This window comes from Phyllopteryx taeniolatus, chromosome 7 (genome assembly GCF_024500385.1).
Source record: "Phyllopteryx taeniolatus isolate TA_2022b chromosome 7, UOR_Ptae_1.2, whole genome shotgun sequence".
Taxonomy (NCBI): Eukaryota; Metazoa; Chordata; class Actinopteri; order Syngnathiformes; family Syngnathidae; genus Phyllopteryx; species Phyllopteryx taeniolatus.
In genome coordinates, this window is record NC_084508.1 from 7,123,905 (window position 1) to 7,145,550 (window position 21,646).

Below are 21,646 nucleotides of genomic sequence, written 5' to 3' on the forward strand. Positions count from 1 at the left end.
TTTTTAAGGGTAATGTAACATGAGTTTGAAGTCATATTTAAAAGTGTTTTGGGGTTGTAGCTTGTGGTATAGTTAAAATTTACCAGTGGTGGCCAGACTACGGCCCACTGTCCATTTTTCTTTTTTTTAGCGACACGCATCACAGACCAAAATAAACATTTGACACGGCCCGTGTCGTTTGCCTGCATTATACTACAGTACTTACTTTCTACACTGGGTGAAAAGACAGGAGAAGAGAAGAAGTTCATTCTCATCTCTCACTTCCTTGTTTTCAACCAATCACACATCATTTGGTGAAATGTGACGCACAGAATGCTCCAGTTTTGTTTCAAAATGTGGAGATGTGATTCTGCTGCTCCTCAGTGCAAAGGTGGATCTATTCTAGAAGGATCCAGAGCCACCGGCGACCACGAAATCCTGAAAAATCATTGACTTTTTGCTGTACTATTTACGGTTTTTATTTATTCTTTAATACAGAGTATTTATAAAAAGAAAACTATTATTGCTTCACATAGCTTTACCTACACTGATGGGTTGTTTTAGTGTGTTAAATCATTTAAAAGATGTCAAATTAGCCCTTGCTCCTTTTTGGACACCCCTGGTTTGAAATATTGAAAGATACAATTATAAACATTTTTCAGGAGGAGCGTCCATTAGTCGCTATTCGCAGCAGAACTTGGTTGGTGAGTTACTTAAGTACGTACATAGAAATTCATATGAATAAAATATTTACAGCCGCCAACCTTACTCCAGGCTGGAGACGTGACTTTAAATGAAAGTTTTGTTCGCCATGAAGCCGAAATCCGCTTCTATTATTATAAATTTTATGTCTTCTTCTTCTTCTTGTCATTTTCTTTTACTTGTTCTCGCGGGCTAAATCAAAAGCGCTGTTCACTTCCGGGTTCACATGACGTGCCTGTGACTTCAAGCTCTTGTTTTTGCCTTGGCGATTTAAAGGCATGTCCCTTGCCTTTGAACGTAGGTTCTTTATTCAATGACTCGTAAATATGCTTATTATTTTTGCTTATTATTTTTATGATCTTTTTTTTCTACTTCACTTCCGGGATCACCTGACGTAGCCGTGACGTGTGGCTAGCGGTCCAATGAAAGTAGTAGGCTATTTAATTAACTTTTGTAAATTCAGCGCCAATGTAAAATACATGAGTAAAATGACGGAATCATAAGAGTTGGTAAAGTTCTGTATGAACCGCTGTCTTCTTCAGCACAAGTCAACACTGCCCTCTTCTGGTTGGAATAGGAACTCGAAGGAAGTCAAAAGAAAGGGACAAATCTTTTTAATCATGGCCGGCAGATGGCAGCAGAACGCCGCACAGGGCTCTCAGGAGTCACAGCCAATACGAAAAAAAATCTATAATTACAATTACAGTGCCTTGATTTACAAGTTTTATTCGTTTCGTGACCGAGCTTGTAACTCAGTTTACTCGTATACAGAATCAATTTTCCTCAATAAAATCATTTACGTATACAATTTTGTTATGCGTCGGTCTCTGGATTTTATTTTCTGGTTTAATACATGTTTTTATAAAGAAAAAACAGCACTGAAACATAACAAAAGATGAGACAAATTACTGTTCCATGCATTAATTCATACCCAACAATCCATCCTCTTGATTTGCTAGCATTTCTCTTGGCTGCACAGCTTCCGGTAAGAATTTGTATGCAGGTGTTAGGTTTTCTTTTTTGTCCAATTAGATTTCAGCCTCAATGTGTTGCCACGTCAAACTATTCTTCATCATCAGTAGTGCTGGCCTTCAAATCAGATTTCAAATTCGTCCTCACAGGGCCAAAGCGCTGGCCTTTGATGATGTCAACATTTTTCTGTCTTCCGATTGGTTGGTCATCGCAAAAGCTGTTCGACGAGCAAAATTCATTCATTCAGTCATACATTGTATAATTAGCATCTGTGGTGAGTATGAAGTATTTTATTACATAAAAAAAAAAAAAGGTTTTGTCAGGTTATTAGATTCAGTTCGTTAAGACATAACATGGATTTTTTTGTTTCGTTTTTTTGGACCATTTCAAACAGGTCCCAGGTGTCTCAAAGCAGCACAAGGCCCCGCTTTATCTCCAGATTTGCCCCGTCAGATCCTCTTCCAGACGGGAAGTGTAAACCAGCACGTGGTCCTCGTCCATAATCACCTTCACCCCAACCTCAAATTCACTAGGGGGCTGCTGGTCCCCTTTCAAGTCGGAAAGCTTTTTATGGAGCGCGCCGACGGTCGTGCAGCACCGCCGGAGGCTGTCTGCAGCTCCTCACCAGGAGGTTAATGAGAACAGGACTGCAGTAGCTTGTTTGTGCTGAGTGCGCAAATTCCCCCCCCCCCCAAAAAAAAAACAAAACACCAAAATATCCTTCACGTTGAGGACAGCTTGCTCACGTTGTCAGTTAATATGACATGAAAAACAAGCAAGACTTATTTGCTGTACTTGTGTGTAAGAAAAAGTTGTTTTAGGGCACATACTAAAAAATGCAAATATTAAATTTGGAAGCAAAATATATTACTGTGTAAAAACATTATTTTTTTTTTTTTTTAAATCATCATTTCCTCCTGCTGCGCGCCTATGATTGCGCTCATGGGTGCACAAGAAGTGATTGACACCTCGTCAGTCATGCCCCCTGTCTCCGATTGGTTGCTTTTCCTCGGGCCGGGTGGTTTCTTGCAAATCCAATTAGAGGCACAAGATGGAACCGAAGAGGATTCCCCACACAACACACACACACACACATCATTTTACTCATGTACCACTATCAGGTCATTCTGACAGTATTAGCAAATATGACAAGAAAATGTTCATTTGCTTTTTGGAAACTGAAAACTCGCCTTTTTATGTCAGCAAATTCTTTAAGGATGAGTGACAACGCAGACACGAGGAAGTTGTTTCATTGTTTCATCGACAGCAAACGTGTATTAAATCAGCCTGGACATGGAGAATAAAACAAAACAAACCCCCCCCCCCCCCAAAAAAAAAACAACCAAAAAAAAACTGTTTGAGGACATACACGACATGTAAAATCTTCGCCCCAATGATGAATGGCGACGAGAGCTTTTGGCTGCGTGTCGGCTCTGCGAACAAGCAGGACCGGCCTGCTGCTTTTGGCAAGAAAAGGGCTGGGCCTTGCGTGTGGTCACGTGACCCTCGCGGACGCGGCGCTTCCTCCGTCCGTGTGCGCAGCAGCTTGCAAAGAATAATCATCATAACAATGACGCTGACACACACTTTGTTTCTTTTACAGACGAAGTTAACAGCTCTTTCAAACCGAGGCGTTCCTCGAGGAAACAGAACATTTGAACGCCATATTTCCTCCAATAGTGGCCAGGGGCTTTTTATTGACTTAACTGCAGATGGGGGCGAATTCAATCGTTCACTGCCAGCGACAAATATATACAGTAATTACCTTTTTCGACAGGTAGGTGCGGAAGAGGGTCTCGCCAAGCTTGTCTGTTCAATTCGGGTTTACAAACCACTGCAATGACTAAAATATCCCTGCAGATGGCAGCATTCAGCCATCAGCACAGCTTTTGAGGAAAAGACAAAGAAGAGGTGAAACTCCTGAGAACAGTTGATGGAGTTGTTTCGGGGGGCCGCTATCAAACACAAACACAAACAAAACAAAACAGAAGAAGAAGAATAACTAGAGATTGCAACTCCATGGAAAAAGGATTTAGGTGCTGCCGTTTTGGTTTGCAACAGAGTACAAATGGGCTCTACAGTTAAGTCTTTAATGTCCTTATTGTTACGACATTTTTTTCGTCTATTTGAGGGCGGCGTTCAGTTTTGAGGAAACAGGGTAGTACAAAAGACATCGCCAAAGGAGGCACGGTGGGAATAAATTAAGGCACTTCCTCAACCCGCGTTCACGCGCATATACAGTATCTCCGCTTCAAGTGTCTTTTAAAAACGTTGCCAAAACACACAGCATGGTTAAAAAAAAACTCCCATCCAATTCAGAGTTCGTCTCGCGAGGCCCTGGCGGCGGGCGGCGGCGAGTCTCCCGTGACGCTGTTCTGGGCCACGGTTCGGATGCGGCCCTGCTGGGCGGTCTTGCGGGCGTGCCGCCGGTCCCAGTCGGTGGCCACGGCCTCGTCGTCCCAGATGGTGGAGGTCTCGGTGTCGCTGATGTAGCCCGGCTCGCCCGTGTAGTGCGTGGGGTAGATGAGCAGCGGCTCCGCCGAGAAGGCCCGAAGGTCTCGCGCCTCGTAGTGGGACATGTACGCCGCGCTGGAGAGGACACAGCGGCTGTTGAGCACAAAGGCTATTTGCGGGCGCGCTGCACACTGCTGCCTCCGGATACAAGTGATTTTTTTCCTTTCCTTCAACTATCGAGCTGTAAGCTCGACTTCACAACACGCAGCAATTTGCCACGCAGTGAACAATGCTTCAAAAAAGACGCCTCAAAGTTTACTGCCAAACTCAACATCAAACATCGTGTCTTTAAAACTAGCGCACTTTGTGGGAGTCGGAGTTGTTGCAGGCAGCCAGACTGCAGTTTCCGTAGCTCCTCAATGAGTTGAGACTTTGAACTCCGTAAAAAAAGTCGTTCTGCCCGTGTCGAGCGGCAACCGACAACTCCATCTGTATCGGAGCGGACTTGCTGCGTGAGAGTTCAACTGTTGCGAGCAACTCATAATTTAAGCAGGACTCCTGATGTCGTGTTGTTTCGGTCGCGAACACACCTTTCCAGTAAACGGAATGAATTGAATTAGCTTATGAAATGACTTTGTTCTTTGAGCTCTTCCGCCCTTAGCCAGCCCGCTCAGACGGGAAACGGAAGCGTTCGAGCCGGCCGGGACCGGAAACGGAAGCGTTCTGTGCAGTCTCGACGTGTCAATTGAGACGCGCATTCGTTGCGGCGGAGAAGATCACCGCGGTCAATTTTCAAAATAAAACACATTGACACGCGAATTGCAATACAACAGAAATGATGTCAATCGGTCATTCTTTCTCTGCGGCCCCGTAACAAATGCCTCACGGCCCGGTACCGGTCCGCGGACCGGTGGTTGGGGACCGCTGCTTTACGCTTTGCAAAAAAAAAATAAAAAATGGTGGTGGGGGGGCTGGTGCAGATGAATGGCATTTCCATTCATCTCAATGCGGGAAAGATGACTTAGGATTCTAAAAAAAAACATTTGACGGACTTTGTCAAAAACAAGCGGAAGAATAATAACAACGGGAGTCTGCAATGTGTTCATTGTAAGAATACTGCGTAGGTCACTTCTTGCAGACTGGGAAAAGTTGCGATTTCATTTCTGTAAACAATACCTTCAAGTACGTGTACAATTCCCGTTCCGTTCCCTACTGAGTTCATAAATGAATACGCACACGCACACGCATACACACGGTGTATTGACAGAGTCATCTATACAGGGAACACTGGACACACATCCCTGTGTATTTACGCAGTCACACACACACACACACACACACACACACACGCAGCATCCATCCCAACCCCGCCCCCACCTCCGGGCTATCAATGGGAATCCTGTCCCCTTCTCCGAGCGGCAGGAAGAGCCTTGGCGGCCCGCATTCCTCAAAGGGAGGCAGCGGAGGGGGAGGAGCGGGCACACGGTCCGACACAGGGCGAGCGCACAAAGTCCAGCGTTTGTCGAGGAAGAAAAAAAAGGAAGGGTGAGAAAGATGCGCGGGCACGAGAGGTGCGATGGGCGCCGCCATCCAAGCCAGAAGAAACGGAGAGACCGAGGCGATGTACTCGATTGCATCTGTACTCAGCGTTTACAATATTCACCTCATTTAGTCCTGCCATCTTTCTTGCATTCATTCTGCCCACCCCCCCCCCCCCCCCCCCTAAAATGGGTTCATTCAAATGTATGCACTTTTATCGATGTGGATTCTCATTAATTTGTCAATTGATTCATTGTAAATAATATGAGTACAATAAAACAATACCAATAAATAAATAAAAAATGCATACTTTATTACCTAACTGGATAATAAATGTGATTTATTATGAACACGTAAAAATATGTTTCATTAAGTAATTGGGTTTCTTTCATGTAGCTATTTTTTTCTTCATGTTATATTTATTAATTTGTATTCATTTAAATATTCTAATTAATTTATTGTAAATAATTATCCCCATATTTTTATAAAATAGAACTTTACAAGTACATTGTAAATAAATAACTGGTTGATTAATTGCAATTAAATAGACATTTTGTAGATAAAATAAAATAATATTAGTCAAATAAGCCAATTGTATTTTAGAAAATAGATCAATAAATCATTTTAAATCAAATAAAATGGGCATGATTAATTCATCATTAAATCTTTTAAAACATTTAATTTAATGATTATTTCTATTTTTATTTTATTTTTATTTTTTAGCTTATTTACAATGACACGTCCCATCTGTCCGTTTTAAAACTTTAATTTGGCCCTTGAGCACAGACGTTGTACAGCCCACCCGCTGTACTAGACAAAATAGTCGGATAAAAACAAAAACAAGCGGCACTGCGCGTCCTCTGTAAGGCAACGTGCGGCCTCAACAACAATCCAAGCACTCCGGATGAAGATGGCGGTCGAACAAAAAGAGGGATAGAAGAGGAGATAAAGTAGAAAACTGCACGCAAAGCGTCACAAAGGACATCGCCGCGTTTTTGTTTGCATCACCTCAAACAAGAGTAAGAGTGTCGTGCACCTGCGAGCATCTACTACTGGAGACGGCAGTAAATATTTGCGTTTACCAAGCTTGTCTGAAAGAGTCTTCCCTGTTTGTGTTTGCCAACATAAACACAGACACACATGTCTCCGTGCCTTCTGTTTTCTGAATTGCACACAACATAGAAAGGTGAAGGACTGTATCAATATTTTCCTACTATTTCCAATGATGCAATGCTAGCATGCTAACAGTTCTTATGCTAACAAGGGACAATGTAGAAAAAATGACTCAACAAAGCGCTAAGGTAGAGCGAAAAGCATTTTACATTGTGCCCTGTGGTCAGATCCTTTTTTAAAAGGAATAGCTCAATGCTAACATGCTAACAGTTGGTTTGCTAACAGGTGTGCCAGTTTTCTGAAAGCTCTTTTGTGTAAGTTATGGTTCACATTGGGCCAATGAAAAAAGAAAAACAACTCAAAACTGTTTAGTTTTTTTTTCAAAGCGAAGGCCAGTTTCAACCAACACCTCCGATCTTGCCACATTGATTGGACTCCAGGTTGACTCACTCTGATGAGCTCTTGGAGAACTCAGTCGCCGAAGGCTTTGCATACTTTACCCTCGAAAGAACTTGCATCGATCGCGGGAAATGAATGGCAGTCACATTTTTTAAATATGAAAACTTTCACAAACCTAATCATGCAAAAACTAGGGCATACAAAAAAAAAAAAAAAAAAAAAAATGGAGGTTCCACTGTATATCCATTTTATGACTTTTTGTTTGGTGGTGATATTTTCAAATTTGAAATCTGTGCCTTTGGCACAATCAAATAAAAAATACAATTGACTTACTTTGGGTGTTTGTTGAACATGATGGGCAGGAACTCATCGACGGGCAGCATCTTGGCGAAGGGTTTGGCGTCCAATAGCTTCGTGGCCCCCCGCAGCGACAACACGTAGCCCAGCGTCCAGTACGAGTAGTCGGCCTCCACCAGGTTGTTCACGCCGTCCACCGAGCGCTCGGGCTGCTGCACTTGCATGCGCTTACGCCCCACGTAGCTGAGTCGCACAGAATCAGAATCAGAATCAGAATCCTCTTTATTTGCCAAGTATGTCCAAAACACACAAGGAATTTGTCTCCGGTAGTTGGAGCCGCTCGAGTACGACAACAGACGGTCAATTTACAGAACGCTTTGGAGACATAAAGACATTGACAAAAAACAATTGTCCTCTAGCACTTCGAGCAGTTCGAATGACTCATATTGCAATAGTCCGGTGCAATGAGCATTGTGCAAGGGGCGCCGAGACTTCAAGGAGTGGATGCGGTTTCAAGTGACGAGTAGTGCGATCATCTGGGACAATGTCGGTTGTGAAAATGTTACAGATACTCCTCAATCAGTGTGCAAATGGAGCAGATGCTACTCTGGCATGAGTCGCCAGTATATGCAAATAGTGCAGCATGGCGAGACAACTACAGTGAGTGCACGAGTAGTCCATAATTAACAAACTACAGATCATGTTTTGATCATATGGGTAGAAGCAAAATCATGCATTGTAAAAATGCATACAACATAGGTAGAAGGGTTTTCCAGAATTTTGGGCGTGCGCATTATACATGGGTGCCCATTATACACGAGAAATTACAGTTACTCGAACTATTTCACTGGTTGTTCCTATATTTGTGATTAGCTGCTCTCTTATATATATATATATATATATATACTGATTAAAGAGTAGGAAATGAGTGAAGGATTCCGAACACAGACTTTCGGTTAACGTGGTGTGTGTGCTTACATGAGGTCCCAGGCCAGCTGGGCTTTGTCCACGTCATCCAAGATGGCCTGCAGTCGCCGCTTAAAGCGGGGCTCGAACCTCACGTCGTCCTCTAGAACAAGAACTTTCTGAAGGCCCCGCTCCACCACCTGTGGCTCCAAAAGGATTTCTTGCTGAATGAATGGTCCAGGCACAGTGCCATGAAAAATGTATTGATCCTGATTTCTTAAATGTGTCAGATCATCAATCCAATTTGAATATCTCACATAGACTACCCAAGAAAATAGAAAATAGAAAAAGACATTTCGACCGGATTTCATTTGTCAAGGGGGGAAAAAAATCCAAACCTATCAGGCCCTCTCTAATACAATACAATAATTGATATCAAGCGTTTGCGATAAGTGCCGGTGAGTCTTTGGCCTCGCTGGAGATGAATTTTGGCCCATTCTTTTCCGCAGAATTGGTTTCACGCAATCATCTTTGAGGGTAGCCCTTAAACTGCCTGTCTGGATTTCAGCGGTGGACTTGCTGATATGTTTCGGGTTGTTGTCCTGCGTGATTTTCTGGTAGACTACAGACATTAATCACAGTAAGTCGTCCAGGTCCCGAATAAGCCAGCAGCCCGAAACCATCACATTCCACCGTTTGACTGTCGGTATGTTGCTCTTTTTATCAAGTGTTTTGTTTTGTTAAGTCAGACCTTAGAAAATATTCCGCTTTTTGTCTTTCTCCGAAAGTCTTGGGGATCATCAATATGCTTCTGGGCCAATGTGAGACGAGCCTTGGTGTTCTTTCTCTTCTGAAATGTTTTTGTTATTATTGTTATATAGTCGCCCTTGCACACTTGGAGTCATTTTTGCTGAGCCGACCACTCCTGTGAAGCTTCACCAGCGTTCCCAGTTCATGGCTCTGACCGGGGTCCGCTGGGGTCCCAAAGTCTTGGAAATGGCTTGACGTAGATTTCAAACACTTTGTCATTCGTTCTTTAGATCGTGGGGTGAAGTGCTTCTTTTTTTTTTTAGACCTTATTCAATCTGTCTGACAGGTGGCGAGCGAGTGATTTCTTTCGTCAAAAAATCTGACGGTAATCAGGTTTGCGTGTGGCCAGTGAAAATGAACTCAGCCATATAAAACGGTGGTTAATCACAGTTAACAATTACAAATGCTATCTCACAGGCTACTTCTCACCTGACTCCATATTGAGTGATGGCTAAGGAAGCAGCCGATCTCGCCTCTGGTCAGGACCCGGCCCGAGTACGGGTCCTTGTAGCCGGGCATCATTTCTATTCCCAGCGCCTGCAGCTGCGATGTATTTAGAGCTCTGAGAGGTGGAGAGAAGAAGTCACACTCGGTCAGCGTGTTCTAAAAAGTGTTGCGTGTCGCAGCGTGCGCCGTATGAAGCTCAGAGGGGCGAAAGAGGGATTAGGGCTTTCTCAGAAGGATTAACGCAAGAGCAGCGGATCGGAAGTCGGATAAAAGGGTGAGACGAGAGACCGACGGGCACCAAAATGACCGCCGAGCGCCGACGTCGACCGCTTATGTCAACGTCTGAAATGCGCTTCACATACGCACGCAGCTCCGTTGGCACGCACGTTGTTAGAATCGGGCCGTCCGTTCAAATAAACCCGAAACAAGCCGCTCAAAGATTTGGAGATTCCGATCTTGACCTACTTGCCGTCCACTGCGGCCGAGAGCGTGGCGCGCAGGCCGAGCGCCGACATTGTTTTCAACATCCGGCTTCTTCTGTCCAGCCGGCGCTTCAGGTTTATCAGGAAGATCTAAGAACAAACACGTATGTGACTACTGTATGTTATGAAGCGGCAGGAAAACAAGTGATTTCCAAGGTAAAAAGTAGTCCGGGTCGAAGCGGGAACTTACGTCATCTAAGCCTATGGCGTCCTGCGGTGATGGTGGAGCGTCCAGGTGCTCAGAGGGCTCGATGTCGTGGTCAACTGCGGGGCAGAAAGAGAGAGACCGCGTCAAACAGAATTTCCGCCGGGAAAAGGAAGAGGGCGGTACACGGACCCAAACGTGACCTGGGCAGACGTTTTGACATCTGTGGACGCAAAATAGAGATTGTGGAAAATCAATCCTTTCGCAGCTTTTTCCCGCCATTTACGCGGCTTTGCCGTCTCCGTTGAGGACTCCAACTACGCGCTTGCACAAGTGTGCGCACCCTCTTCGAACTGGGATGCGATTGTGTTCCTCATCGACCAATCCCATTGAAACGCACGTTAAATGAGGTGAACGCACACCCGCCGCCATTTAAACCCACCTAAAGCTCAGCTGTTCCAGTAGGCTTTTCCTGACAATCTTTTGACGAGAGGGCGTGCACTTGTTGTATTTGTACTTCCCCTCTTGAATATCGATTTTTGAAATTGGGTCGTACAGGTTAAAGGTCACACGAACGATGGAAAAGGTTTCCATCGATCCGTTCTCTGTCCCGCTTATTCTCACGAGTGTCGCGGCTGTCCTCAAGCTGACTTTGGGGCGAGAGCCAGCCAGCCAATCACAGGGCATGGAAAAAGTTTGGCAAATGTTCAATGCATAACGAAAACCTGTGCCTGGATGGATGTTTTTGTACGCCGTGTCTCGGGCGCCGTAGAAAAGCGAGAAGTGGGAGGGAAAAAAAGGAAAAGAGACAAAGATGAAGTTGGACGCCAGCGGAACGGGCCGAGCGGGCGCGGCGAGGCGTGACAAAGCGCGTGTGCGTGCACTCACTCAGGGCCTCCGTGACGGTGTGGATGAAACTCTCGCGCTCATCTTCGCCGTTCTGCTGCGGCTTGAGGGGGACCGGCAGGAAGCCGTAGTGCTCTCTGTTACACACGTGCAGCTGAACGCCTGAAGGACACACGCACATCCATTTGGACTTTTCACATTGTGAAAATAATGGAAAGAAACCTCTTTGAGCTCCGCCTCTGTGTGTCTTCAATATACTTTCCATCAGCTCTTATATTGAGACATGGATGTTTGTTTAGACTGTCAAAGGTTACAGTATACTGTTCTTCCGGTTGAAATTGACTTTTGATATGGTTTTGGTTTTCATTTGATTATAAATAAATATGTGTTGAATTGTATAACATGTAGATGAATTGTAATTTGGCGAGTTATTGTTTACGGAATGCAATTTAATTTAACGAAGAATCAAGGTCTTTTTAATCAGTCTTGAATTGGTATTTTCGTTTGATTTGACTAAGTATTCATTTCAATTTGTATGGTTATTAATGGAACAGTATTTTATGTGAATAAACCTCCTGTATTTGATTTTAGTTGACAGGAAATATTCATTCATATCTATGTATTCATTTCAAGAACCAATTCAATTATTTATGAATATATTCTTCTCTTAAAACTATTGAAATTGAAAGAGTTATTTCATTTAACAATAAAGAATGAATGAGAATTGAGTTTCCTGGAATTCAATTGAATATCAAATATTCAGTGATCTTTTGGATTGAATGTTTTTGCGGCTTTCAAAGTGTCGAAAGCACTTTGAATGTGCGCAATTTGGAGGGACTTCTCCAACGCCGTGAATTTCGAGCTCCAACCGCCACACGCGGCTGCAAAATGTGCAGACAAACGCGACACATTCTTGTCAAGCGCATGAAAGGCAAATCTCCCGAGTCGGGTTTGCGCACACACACAAACAAACAACCCGCACACATGGCTTTGGTCATCTTGCTGTTTTCACTTACGCTACAAAGTCCTCTTTGTTACTGTCCAAACATGCTGATTAGACAACGAGTGACCAAATAAAAAGCAGCCGACTCCTTGTCTGAACTTCGACTTGAATACGGAACGCCAGCGCTTTTTGAGCGCGACGTTGAACGCAACGGGCGGGCCGGCTCCGAATGCGCAAGTTTGCCGCGAGCTTCGGACTCACCCGCTTGCCGCGCGGAGAACGCAAACACCATGATGTCGTCGAAGGCCCAGCTGTAGTCGGGGTGAGGCGGGTAGAAGGCCAGATCCCGGCTGGCCTCCCGTCGCAGGTCCAGCAGGAACGTGCTGTGCACCATGGGAACCGGGAAGCAGCCGAGGCGCTTCCACTCCCTGATTGGCTGGTAGTCCGGGGTTCTCTTGTAGTAGCCCTAAAGGAGAGCACGTTTGTTGTTTGGTTTGGGGTTTGGTTTTTTCGCGCATGGATGGATGGAGGTCCAGGTTGTACCTGTGGGGTCATGCCGCACCAGAAGTTGGAGTACAAGGAGCGGGACTCCAACATGGGGGCGGCCACGGTCAAGTTCTCAGCAATCAGCAGGTTGAGCGCACGAGGGTTGGTCAGGAGGTTGTCGCTGTCTACGAACTCAACACGGAGAGAAAACCCTCGTCAAATTAAAAAAAACCTTCAACGGGAAGAAACCTGCAATTTCCAAAACTGAAGTGAACGAGAGTATAGTCGGGGAAAAAATGGATTTGTGCATTACAATTGGATTTATTCCAAGTCATTGTATTGACTTACAAGTGGCCCGACTTACAAGTTTTTCAAGTTAGGAGCTTTGAGTTACGTGCAAAAAAACAATTGTGCTGGTTTTAGGGGGGGGGGGGGGGAACACATGAACGCAATTTCGATGAAATTCAATGGAGAATATTGATTTGATATCCGAAGGTCTCGGTCTTACCAATATGAAGTCGGCCCATCGCTGCCTGGCGGCCTTGAGCGCCGCCTGCCTCAGCTTCATCACGTGGTTGAAGCGGGACGCGGGCCAGTGCTTGGGACCCCACTCGTCTGTGTAGGACCTTCGCAGAGCGTCGCTGATTAGTTCATCAAAGCCTATTTCTCAAAACGGATGCAGTGCTTCCCAGCCTTTATTTTATATGCGAAAAATCTCACGGCACACCACCACCCAGTAAAATGTCTCAAGTCTTTACCTTTCAATTCATTTGAGTTTCTTTGGCCAAAGTTCAGTTGTATTTAACTTTGCAGTTCCAAAAATGAGCACTTAATCGTTTCCAAACATTTTTACTTCCTTCGATGTGCATGACATTTCAACTGAATAATTATTTAAGTACAGTTTTTACAGTTTTTCTTTTCTTATATCGTTAGCCTAATAGCATCATTGCCCAAGTCCTTTTTGTCCTTATTGTTACCAAATCCATAAAAAAAAAAAAAAAAAATAAATAAATAATGGATTCAATAAAGATGTTTTTGGTTTTTTTTCTTCTTCTTCTCCAAATACGTTCAAATATGAATGAGGCGACTACGCTATTAGGCTAACCATTTGTGTGTGTGTGTGTGTGTGCATAATGTTGCAGCGGCTTACTATAATATTAAATATACATTCAGGGAATAAAAGCAATGTTTTGGATGAGCACTTAAGTCTACTACGCTACTGTATTTTTTATGTCGGCCATGATTGTGATACTTGGAGAACTAAGTCTCTCTCTCTTTTTTTTCTTCCGGCAGGTAGGTAGGTAGGTAGGTACTGTCGGAGAAGCGCCGCGTGTTACGAAGCAAACCCTTTGTTGACGCAACGAAGCGGAAGCGGACGGCAACCGACCTGGGCTCCTCCATGGGCCGCCACTCCACGTAATGGTAGACGCGCTGGGCATTCTTCAGCCATTCTCGCAACACGGCCGTGGTGTTGTCCACGTTGTGGTCGCTCGCGGCCCTGCAACGACAACGCCGACAGCTGAGGACTCGCTTTGCGGACAAAGGACGGGGCGCCGCTCCTTAGGGTTGCGCGCCCGTCGGCCACTCGGGGGCAGTGTAATACAGACGCGGAGACGCACACGAAGACGAGTTTCACAGCGGACTCGGTAAGCTGCAGTAAAGCGGAGTCTTTTTTTTTCTGTGAGTATTGTTATATTGTCTGCATTGGAACAGCTCGCCGCGACGTTGAACTCTGCCCTTTGTTGTTCGCTCCCGCTTTTTCATAAATTCAACATCTTGTTTCTGTTTGGGCAAATCTTTTTCTGACAGAATAAACAAGGAAGGAAACAATCTTGTCTCTGTGGGTTATCTTTACAAGGGAGGCCCAAAAAAAAAGGCTCAATCTTTGCAAAGCGAGGAAAAGGCACAAATGTCACCGCTTAGTGAAGAGCAAGCAAAGAAACGGAAGAGGAAAGAAAACAGCTGCACTCCAATTGCGCTTTGGCGGAGTGGGTACAAAAACAGCCGCTAGTCACAACAAAACATGCGAAGGTTATGTCAAACTAATCCAAGTCGTGTTTGGTAAATACCAACGCCACATTCTTTGATTTTGCGATTGTTAACCTGAGGAAAAGGTGTGTTTTCCCTTTGGGGCTGTTTTGCTTCTGTCCCGCTCCTCTTGAGCTTCATCTTTTCATTGAATCCTCTTTTGCTTTTTTCATCATTATTTCTGTATAAAGCGTGATGGATTTGCTTGGTGCACCGTATGAATGGTTACAGCGTATACAAAGAAACCTCGCCTTGTCTTGCCCGGTGTACGAGCAGACGTGTGCGTGCGCGTCAGTGCCGTGTTTGGGTATTCACGTTCAAATGAAAAACACGTACCGACAAGCACGTGCGTATCAGTCGCACAAAAAGGCAGCCGCCGCATCGTGACTATTTTGGATTGTATTTTAGGGTATGCCAGGCAAAGCGGGGAGCACGCTGTAATGAGTCGCCTTAAGCGCGCATTTAAGCGCTTCTTCAAGCGCTAAAGCGCACGTCGGCGAGACACGCGGACGTGCTGCGACAAGCCGCTACGTGGCGCATTGCGGCTTCAGGAAAATCAAAAGTAGCTTCCCAAAATTGTATTTCAGCAATTAAGAGGCAAACTTCACTTTTGTACAGTCCTGACTGGTTTCTTCTCGTGAATGCCCGCGTAAAGTGTCAACCTTTGCAAATTGCCCACGTTTTGCAACCTCCGTCAATACGCTGCAGGAAAAAAAAAAAAAAGTCAGCGCAAGCAGTGGAAAAGTCCACCAAAATAAAGGTGCGCACACTTCCAGGTAAGAGCGAGCCTGTCGTTTGCTCATCGACGTGTTACTCTGCCGTACGGGCAGCAAATGACAGCCGGCCGTGGCGTCCGACAGCTGCTTCACGTGCGCGTTATTGACTTGTTAGCGCCTGCGTGTGTAATTTGCTGATAAGTCGTTAAGAAAAAAGAACCCAAAAAAAGCCATGCGCACAAATTGCACGTGTCAGGCTTTCAGTGTATGTATCTGTGTGCGTGTGGAGCAACTACGGAAGCCTCAAAGGATCCCAAAAATTGCAAAGTGGAATTTGCGGCCATCCGTGCGTGTCGAACGCGAACGTTGTTGTTTTCATCTGGGACAGGAATGTTTTTGGTGAAGCAGCGTGTGGCATTTTTCCCAAGGTTGTTGTTTTTTTTTTTGCAGCCGTTCGCTCCCTATTTTTCAATGAGGTTGTTATGTGACTTGGGTGTGAAGCTTTTTTGTTTTTCCCGTGCCCTCCGAGCACACGCTGTGACTTTCCACGATGACTAACGCTGTTACATCCCCTGGCTGCTTTTTCTTTCTTTTTCTTTTTTGCATTTGGAATGAAGCATCACTGTAAAATGTCAAACGCAAATATCACACGCCCATGGCTGCAGTTTAATCACACGTGTTTATGAAATATGCCATGACAAAAACAAAGAAACAAACAAACCAAAAAAGATATCAAATGTCGTCTTCACAGCAGAGATATTGATTATTGAATGTATTCGTGTCTGCAGATCGCTACAGATGTATTTTGCTCGTTGCAGTCGGCCGCAACAAGTTTTGCTCCCTCCGGCCAATCAGAGGACGGGAAAATGCTAACGTCATCGTGAAGATCAAATGAACGAAACAGTCCCATTTGCTAATTATTATTATTGTATTCTGAGAATGAAAGCCACAACCGCAACAGCAACAACAACAACAACAACAACAACAACAACAACAATCAATTCAAACAATCTTCCATAAACGTAGCGGAAGCGGCGCAGCCGAAATGTTTTGAGCAGATTCATAGAATAGAAACGCTGTGCCGCTGCCTCCCCGTCACACGTGATTTGGTAAACCGCAGCCTCATTAGTCTGCTCCCCGAAGGTGTTTTAGTTTGACTTCCCTCTTTCGCCTTCGCTGTCTTCGTTCCTAATCGCCATCTGGGCAACACGTGTCCTTTTTTTGGGGGGGGGGGATTGACGGTGGGCGTGGTTCCAGCCCATCCAGCGGACACGCCCACAGCGTCTGAGAGTGGAGACGACACCTTTGATTTTCTTTATTCTTTTAAATTTGGCAGGATTGTCCATTTTCACGTTACGGGGACTTAGACGACCGCGCGAAACCTCGGCACGACACTGCGAAGGCGCTCGCTATTTGAACGTCTTTCCCGTGGAGGCCGAGAAGAAAAAGAGCGACGAATTCCTCATGACTCTCAGCGTCAACAAGAAGTGGACTCGCGCTCAAGTGTGACATTTAGGAGTCATATTCAAGGTTATTCAGAGGCTTGCCCCAAACCCCCCTGAAGTGCCCCTGAATAGATGGGATACTGCGAAAAACACGCCGCATTGAAGGCATCAGACAAACTAACAACAGCAATGGCGGAGAACGTTCTCGCGCGAGGTTACTGGTGGCATTTGATGTGGAGAACGAGGGCTGCCGCGGCCAAGTGGAGACTGTGGCGTACAATATTGCAGCATTGAGCGCGAAGGCGTCATTACAGGGAAAGCTAACATTAGCCATTATTTCGTCGGGATATGCAGATATTGGCAACGGCAAGGAAACATTTGATTCTCGAGGAGAATGAGGGCAGCTTCAGCAAAGCGGAGACCGCGGAGTGTATTCCAGTGAAGCCCCTCGATTCACGTCGAGACGTGCGTGCGTTCGCACCTATGGACTGCTCTGTGTGTGTAAAAGTAGCGGTCGGTTGAGGAATTCCAATTCATGTAATATCGATGTTAATTGCCGTTAGCCCATCGATGGCTTTTTGCAGTACATGTTAGCATCACGCTAGAGGACTTTCCTTCGGTGAAATGATATGGTTTGAATAATAAATGAAGACAAATCTGCCCTAGCGACCAACCTTCTTAGCAACGTACCTTCCTTCCCCAGAAACATCCACGTAGTAATTTACATTCGCCCATCTATGGCGTTTTCAATTACATGCTAGCATTAAGCTAAGAGACTTTTGTCAGATGGTCGGCTTTAGTGTTGCAATATACAAGGTTTAATTCGCTTCTGTCTTATGTGTTTAGTTTGACAGTAAACGCAAAAAGCAAACAAATGGGCAACGGAGGAACCCAAAATGAAGCCCCCGGACGAGTTGAAAATGATGATGATGCGACGCTTCCGTGTTTGTCCTGCCGCTCCTGGGAATGCTGCCGAAAAACAAGCAAAGCCGCAAAGCTGCGTTTCCTCCTGCGGGGTCGCGAAAGGAGAGAGAGAGAGAGAGAGAGAGAGAGAGACACAAACAGACCGCTTGTAATCCAGCTCTGGGACGGCCGCGACAATTGTCTTTTGTTTACTCCGCGCTGTGCAATGAACGCCACTAACTCTTTCCCACGAACGCTTTGTCCTCAGGGGCCCGCAGATGATGAGGCCGCGAGGTCGGCGAGTTCGGCAAAGGAAAGCTGCCTTTGAGCCGCGTCGTAATTTCAAACGATACCTCGCCTGCGGGAAGGACATGGAAACGCGAGCAAGGTGTTGCCGTTATGAGGAAAGAGACGTTGCGTCGGCTTGTGGCTCAAAGGAAAGCAAAAGGCATATTTCCAAAATAACAACGGAAAGTGAAGGCCAGGAGAATCAATTGAATCCCAATTTTCATATTATTATATATTGCAGAATGGAAATGAATTGAAATTCTATATTTAAAAAAAAAAACATTTGAATGCCAAAATAACTCAAATGTAAACAGTCCGGTCCGGAAAATAGGCTGCCGGGTTACGTCGTGGTTCGTTTTCAGTGTTGTCCGCAATAAACTCGAATATTATAGCCGCTATTTCGTACAGCTCTGGAAAGACAATGAAGACACAAAAAACAAACATTTAAAAAAAGAAAAAAAACACGACCTTTTTGCTATTTTATTAACTTGGATTAACTTGGGTTGGGCTTTGGAGCGTTTAAAAAAAAAAAAAAGGAAAAATGAAAAAAAGGTGGACAATCATGACTCATGCAAAATGAATTTGAATAAAAAGCAAAAACTCCAATGTAAACATTGCTTATTGTGATGACACTTACACCTGTTGCGTTATTGTGTGAACTGAGACATGTCAGGAAAAGCCTACTCGAACATCCGAATTGTATTTAGAGTTAATCAGAGGCACCTTAAATAGTTGCAGGTGTGTGCCGACTCCCATTTAACACGAGGTTGAATGTGACTGGTTAATTCTAAATACTGCCGCATCGCCGTTTACAAGAGGGTGTGCACACTTGTGCAACTATATCGTCCTAGTTGATTTTTGTTTTTACTTCTCACAGTAAAAGATTGATTTTTTCAATTGAGTTTGAGTGCAGATTCTTTGTTACATTATTTTGTTTCCATCTTTTTTTTTATATACCTATGACCAAAAAAATGGCATTTGAGCAGGGGTGTGTAGACTTTTTCAATCCACTGGAGGTAGGTAGTAAGGTAAGTAGGAGAGAAGGTTGGACAGGAAGGTTGGTGGTTGCTTCGAGGAAATTCTGGTCCACCGTCCGGCGTCTCAGGAGGGGGGAGCAGTGCACCGTGGTTAGGGCGTGTATAGCGGGCGTGGGGCGCCGCTGACCTCGACTCGGGACGTTGTGAGCCGCTGGGGAGACCACTTCGAAGACCTGGGAGCGGGGTCCGGGTCCTCTCCTATCTCTGGGGTCGAGGTCACGAGGTTAGGTTAAAAAGCTCCTCGGTGGCAAGGCCCCGGGGGCGGATGAGATTCCTAAAGGTTCTGGATCTTGTAGGGCTGTCCTGGTTGACACGCCTCTGCAACATCGCGTGGGCATCGGGGTCAGTGCCTCTGGATTGGCAGACTGGGGTGGTGGTCCAACTACAGGGGGGATCACACTCCTCAGCCTCACTGGTAAGGTCTATTCAGGGGTGCCGGAGAGGAGGGTCCGTCGGGAAGTCGAATCAGATTCAGGAGCAGCAGTGTGCTTTTCGTCCTGGCCGCGGAGCAGCGGACCGGTTCTACACCCTCGGCAGGGTCCTCGACGGTGCGTGGGAGTTCGCCCAACCGGTCTACGTGTGTTTTGTGGACTCGGAGAAGGCGTTCGACCGTGTCCCTCATGGAGTCCTGTGGGGGGCGCTTCGGGCGTATGGGGTACCGAACCCCCTGGAGCTAAGCCGAAAGGCGAAGCTCTCGATTTACCGGTCGATCTACGTTCCTCCCCTCGCCTATGGAAAGAACCAGATCCCCGATACGACCGGCCGAAATGAGTTTCCTCCGCAGGGTGTCCGGGCTCTCCCTTATCTCCCTTAGAGAACGGGCGAGAAGCTCGGTCATCCGGGAGGGGCTCAGAGTAGAGCCGCTGCTCCTTCACATGAGGTGGCTGGGGCATCTGATTCGGATGCCTCCCCGGCGAGGTCTTCCGGGCACGTCCCACCGGGAGGAGACCCCTGGGAGTACCCGGGACACGCTGGCCCGGGAACGCCTCGGGATCCCCCCCGGAAGAGCTGCATGAAGTGGCTGGGGAGAGGGAAGTCTGGGCGTCCCTGCTAAAGCTAGCCGAGCTCAGATAAGCGGTAGAAAATGGACGGATGGATGGAAAAGTCTGCTAGCGTTAAGCTAATAAATAACGCAAAAGGCCATCGACGTGCGCGCAGATATTAGCATGGATGTCACAGTAATATCAACGCGAAAAGAATTGCTACATTAACACAAACAGAGCACACGACAATACTCACAGGCATATATTCTCTCTTGGATCTGTGGGAACAACAAATATTACCGGAGCTGAGTAGGGGACCTTCTCTGCCTCTTCTTCTCGCTGTGAATTAGTAAACCGAAGGCACGCACTCGTGCGCACGAGCGTTCTTGACGGCCCACTGAGAGTTTTTCTCAGCGCCGCCGCCGCTTTTCACGTCGACGTCTCAGCCCGAACACGGACGGCAAAACGCGCACGAAGATGGCGTCGGTAAAGAGGCGTGACCAGCCAACGACAATTCGGGTTGGACTTGACGCCGCCGTCCATCGTGCGACTTTTGAAAAATCTTTTTCATTCAATTTTCAAAAATAACAAAAATATTGAATTGAAACAAAATTCCCCCAAATATATTTGAAAAATATCTTCTAATTCAAAAAAAAAAGCTACATTCAACAATAAGAGACTTTTTGTGCGTTCCAAACAAAGTTGGAGTTGAGTTGAAGCCTAATCGACCAAATTGCCACCCGCCCATGAAACCAGAATATGCTCATCATCACTTCTTCCCCATTCGCTCGTGCAGGTGTGCCCGACCACGTGACCTTCCCCTCGTCCACATTTTTGGACACGCGTGACTTCCTCCCGCTACTAATCCTGCTGTCAAAGCAATTTAATGTCTCCTTTCAAAAGCGTGTTTGTTGATCCTTTTAGATTGTCTTTTCAAAACGCACGCTGCTTTGAATGGCTGCCTGCCGCAGGCGCACTTTTGTCAACTAGTAATCATAATGACGAATAATAATCCAAAGTGTTGTTCTGACCAGATGGCGATGCGCTCCTTGGGGTAGTCGAGCCTCTCGATGCAGCCCAGGTGGTGAGCGAGGCTGTGCGCCGCGTTCCGAGCCGCGATGGCGATCAGGACCTTGGGTCGGAGCAAGGCCGACTCCTCCGGCGCGGCGGCGGCGGCGGCGCTCGTCTCGTCGGCCTCCGCCAGCAGCGTTACCGGCTCGGAGCCCACGCCGGCCCGCAGAGCGCACAGCGCGGCCAACAGCAGCAGAGGCGCCCGCATCTCGTCGTCGGCTTTGCTGGTTGTGCTGCTGCCGCTGCTGGACTGGTCTGGACTGGACTGGACTGGACCCGACCCGTCCGGACTCACCGCTGAGGAGTGAGTGAGTGAGAGAGTGAGAGAGCGGGAGGGAGGGAAGGCTGAGAGAGACTCCTGTCACACCTTGCAGACGCTCAGCAACTTTGGAGGCATACTGACCCCCGCATGTTCGCGGTTTGGCATCCGCGGATTCATCTCTTTGCAGACTTGCTTAAAAAAATAAAAAAAAATATATATATATATATATATATATATATATATATGTTATTGTTTCCCAATGCTCTGTTTAATGGCGTTTTCTTGTGGGATTTTTTTTTTTTTACTGTTTTTTTTCATGGCGCTTATAATGAGCATCAATGATTTGCAGATTTTCGCTATTCGCAGTCAGTCCCTACTCCCCGCGGATCGTGG

General features: G+C 46.0%; 1 protein-coding gene across 4 annotated transcripts; it reads right to left on the reverse strand.

Annotated features, from left to right (window-relative positions):
* Nucleotides 1-3,727: 3,727 nt before the first annotated feature.
* On the reverse strand, nucleotides 3,728-21,409 carry colgalt2b (collagen beta(1-O)galactosyltransferase 2b). 4 transcript variants are annotated; one of them, XM_061778557.1, is made up of 12 exons: nucleotides 20,952-21,408; nucleotides 13,908-14,018; nucleotides 13,029-13,146; nucleotides 12,578-12,712; nucleotides 12,296-12,500; nucleotides 11,134-11,253; nucleotides 10,291-10,364; nucleotides 10,084-10,190; nucleotides 9,601-9,733; nucleotides 8,434-8,561; nucleotides 7,492-7,698; nucleotides 3,728-4,260 (listed from the first exon to the last, which is right to left on the reverse strand). In XM_061778557.1, exons 1-12 carry the CDS (start codon nucleotides 21,197-21,199, stop codon nucleotides 3,969-3,971), a joined length of 1,878 nt encoding a protein of 625 aa, XP_061634541.1. In that variant the 5' UTR covers nucleotides 21,200-21,408; the 3' UTR covers nucleotides 3,728-3,968. The 4 variants fall into 4 exon arrangements, with proteins under 4 accessions (XP_061634541.1, XP_061634542.1, XP_061634544.1 ...); XM_061778558.1 differs by having other exon boundaries at nucleotides 3,728-4,242; nucleotides 20,952-21,405; XM_061778560.1 differs by lacking the exon at nucleotides 20,952-21,408 and adding an exon at nucleotides 20,177-20,945.
* Nucleotides 21,410-21,646: the final 237 nt, after the last annotated feature.

What these genes read in the sequence shown, in the direction of transcription:
- colgalt2b (XM_061778557.1), bottom strand. Translation starts at nt 21,199, where the DNA reads ATGCGGGCGCCTCTGCTGCTGTTGGCCGCGCTGTGCGCTCTGCGGGCC. An exon ending in ATCACTCAATATGGAGTCAG is followed by an intron (nt 8,562 to 9,600) that starts GTGAGAAGTAGC and finishes TTGGAGCCACAG; the next exon opens with GTGGTGGAGCGGGGCCTTCA. An exon ending in CAGCTGGCCTGGGACCTCAT is followed by an intron (nt 7,699 to 8,433) that starts GTAAGCACACAC and finishes TGTGCGACTCAG; the next exon opens with CTACGTGGGGCGTAAGCGCA.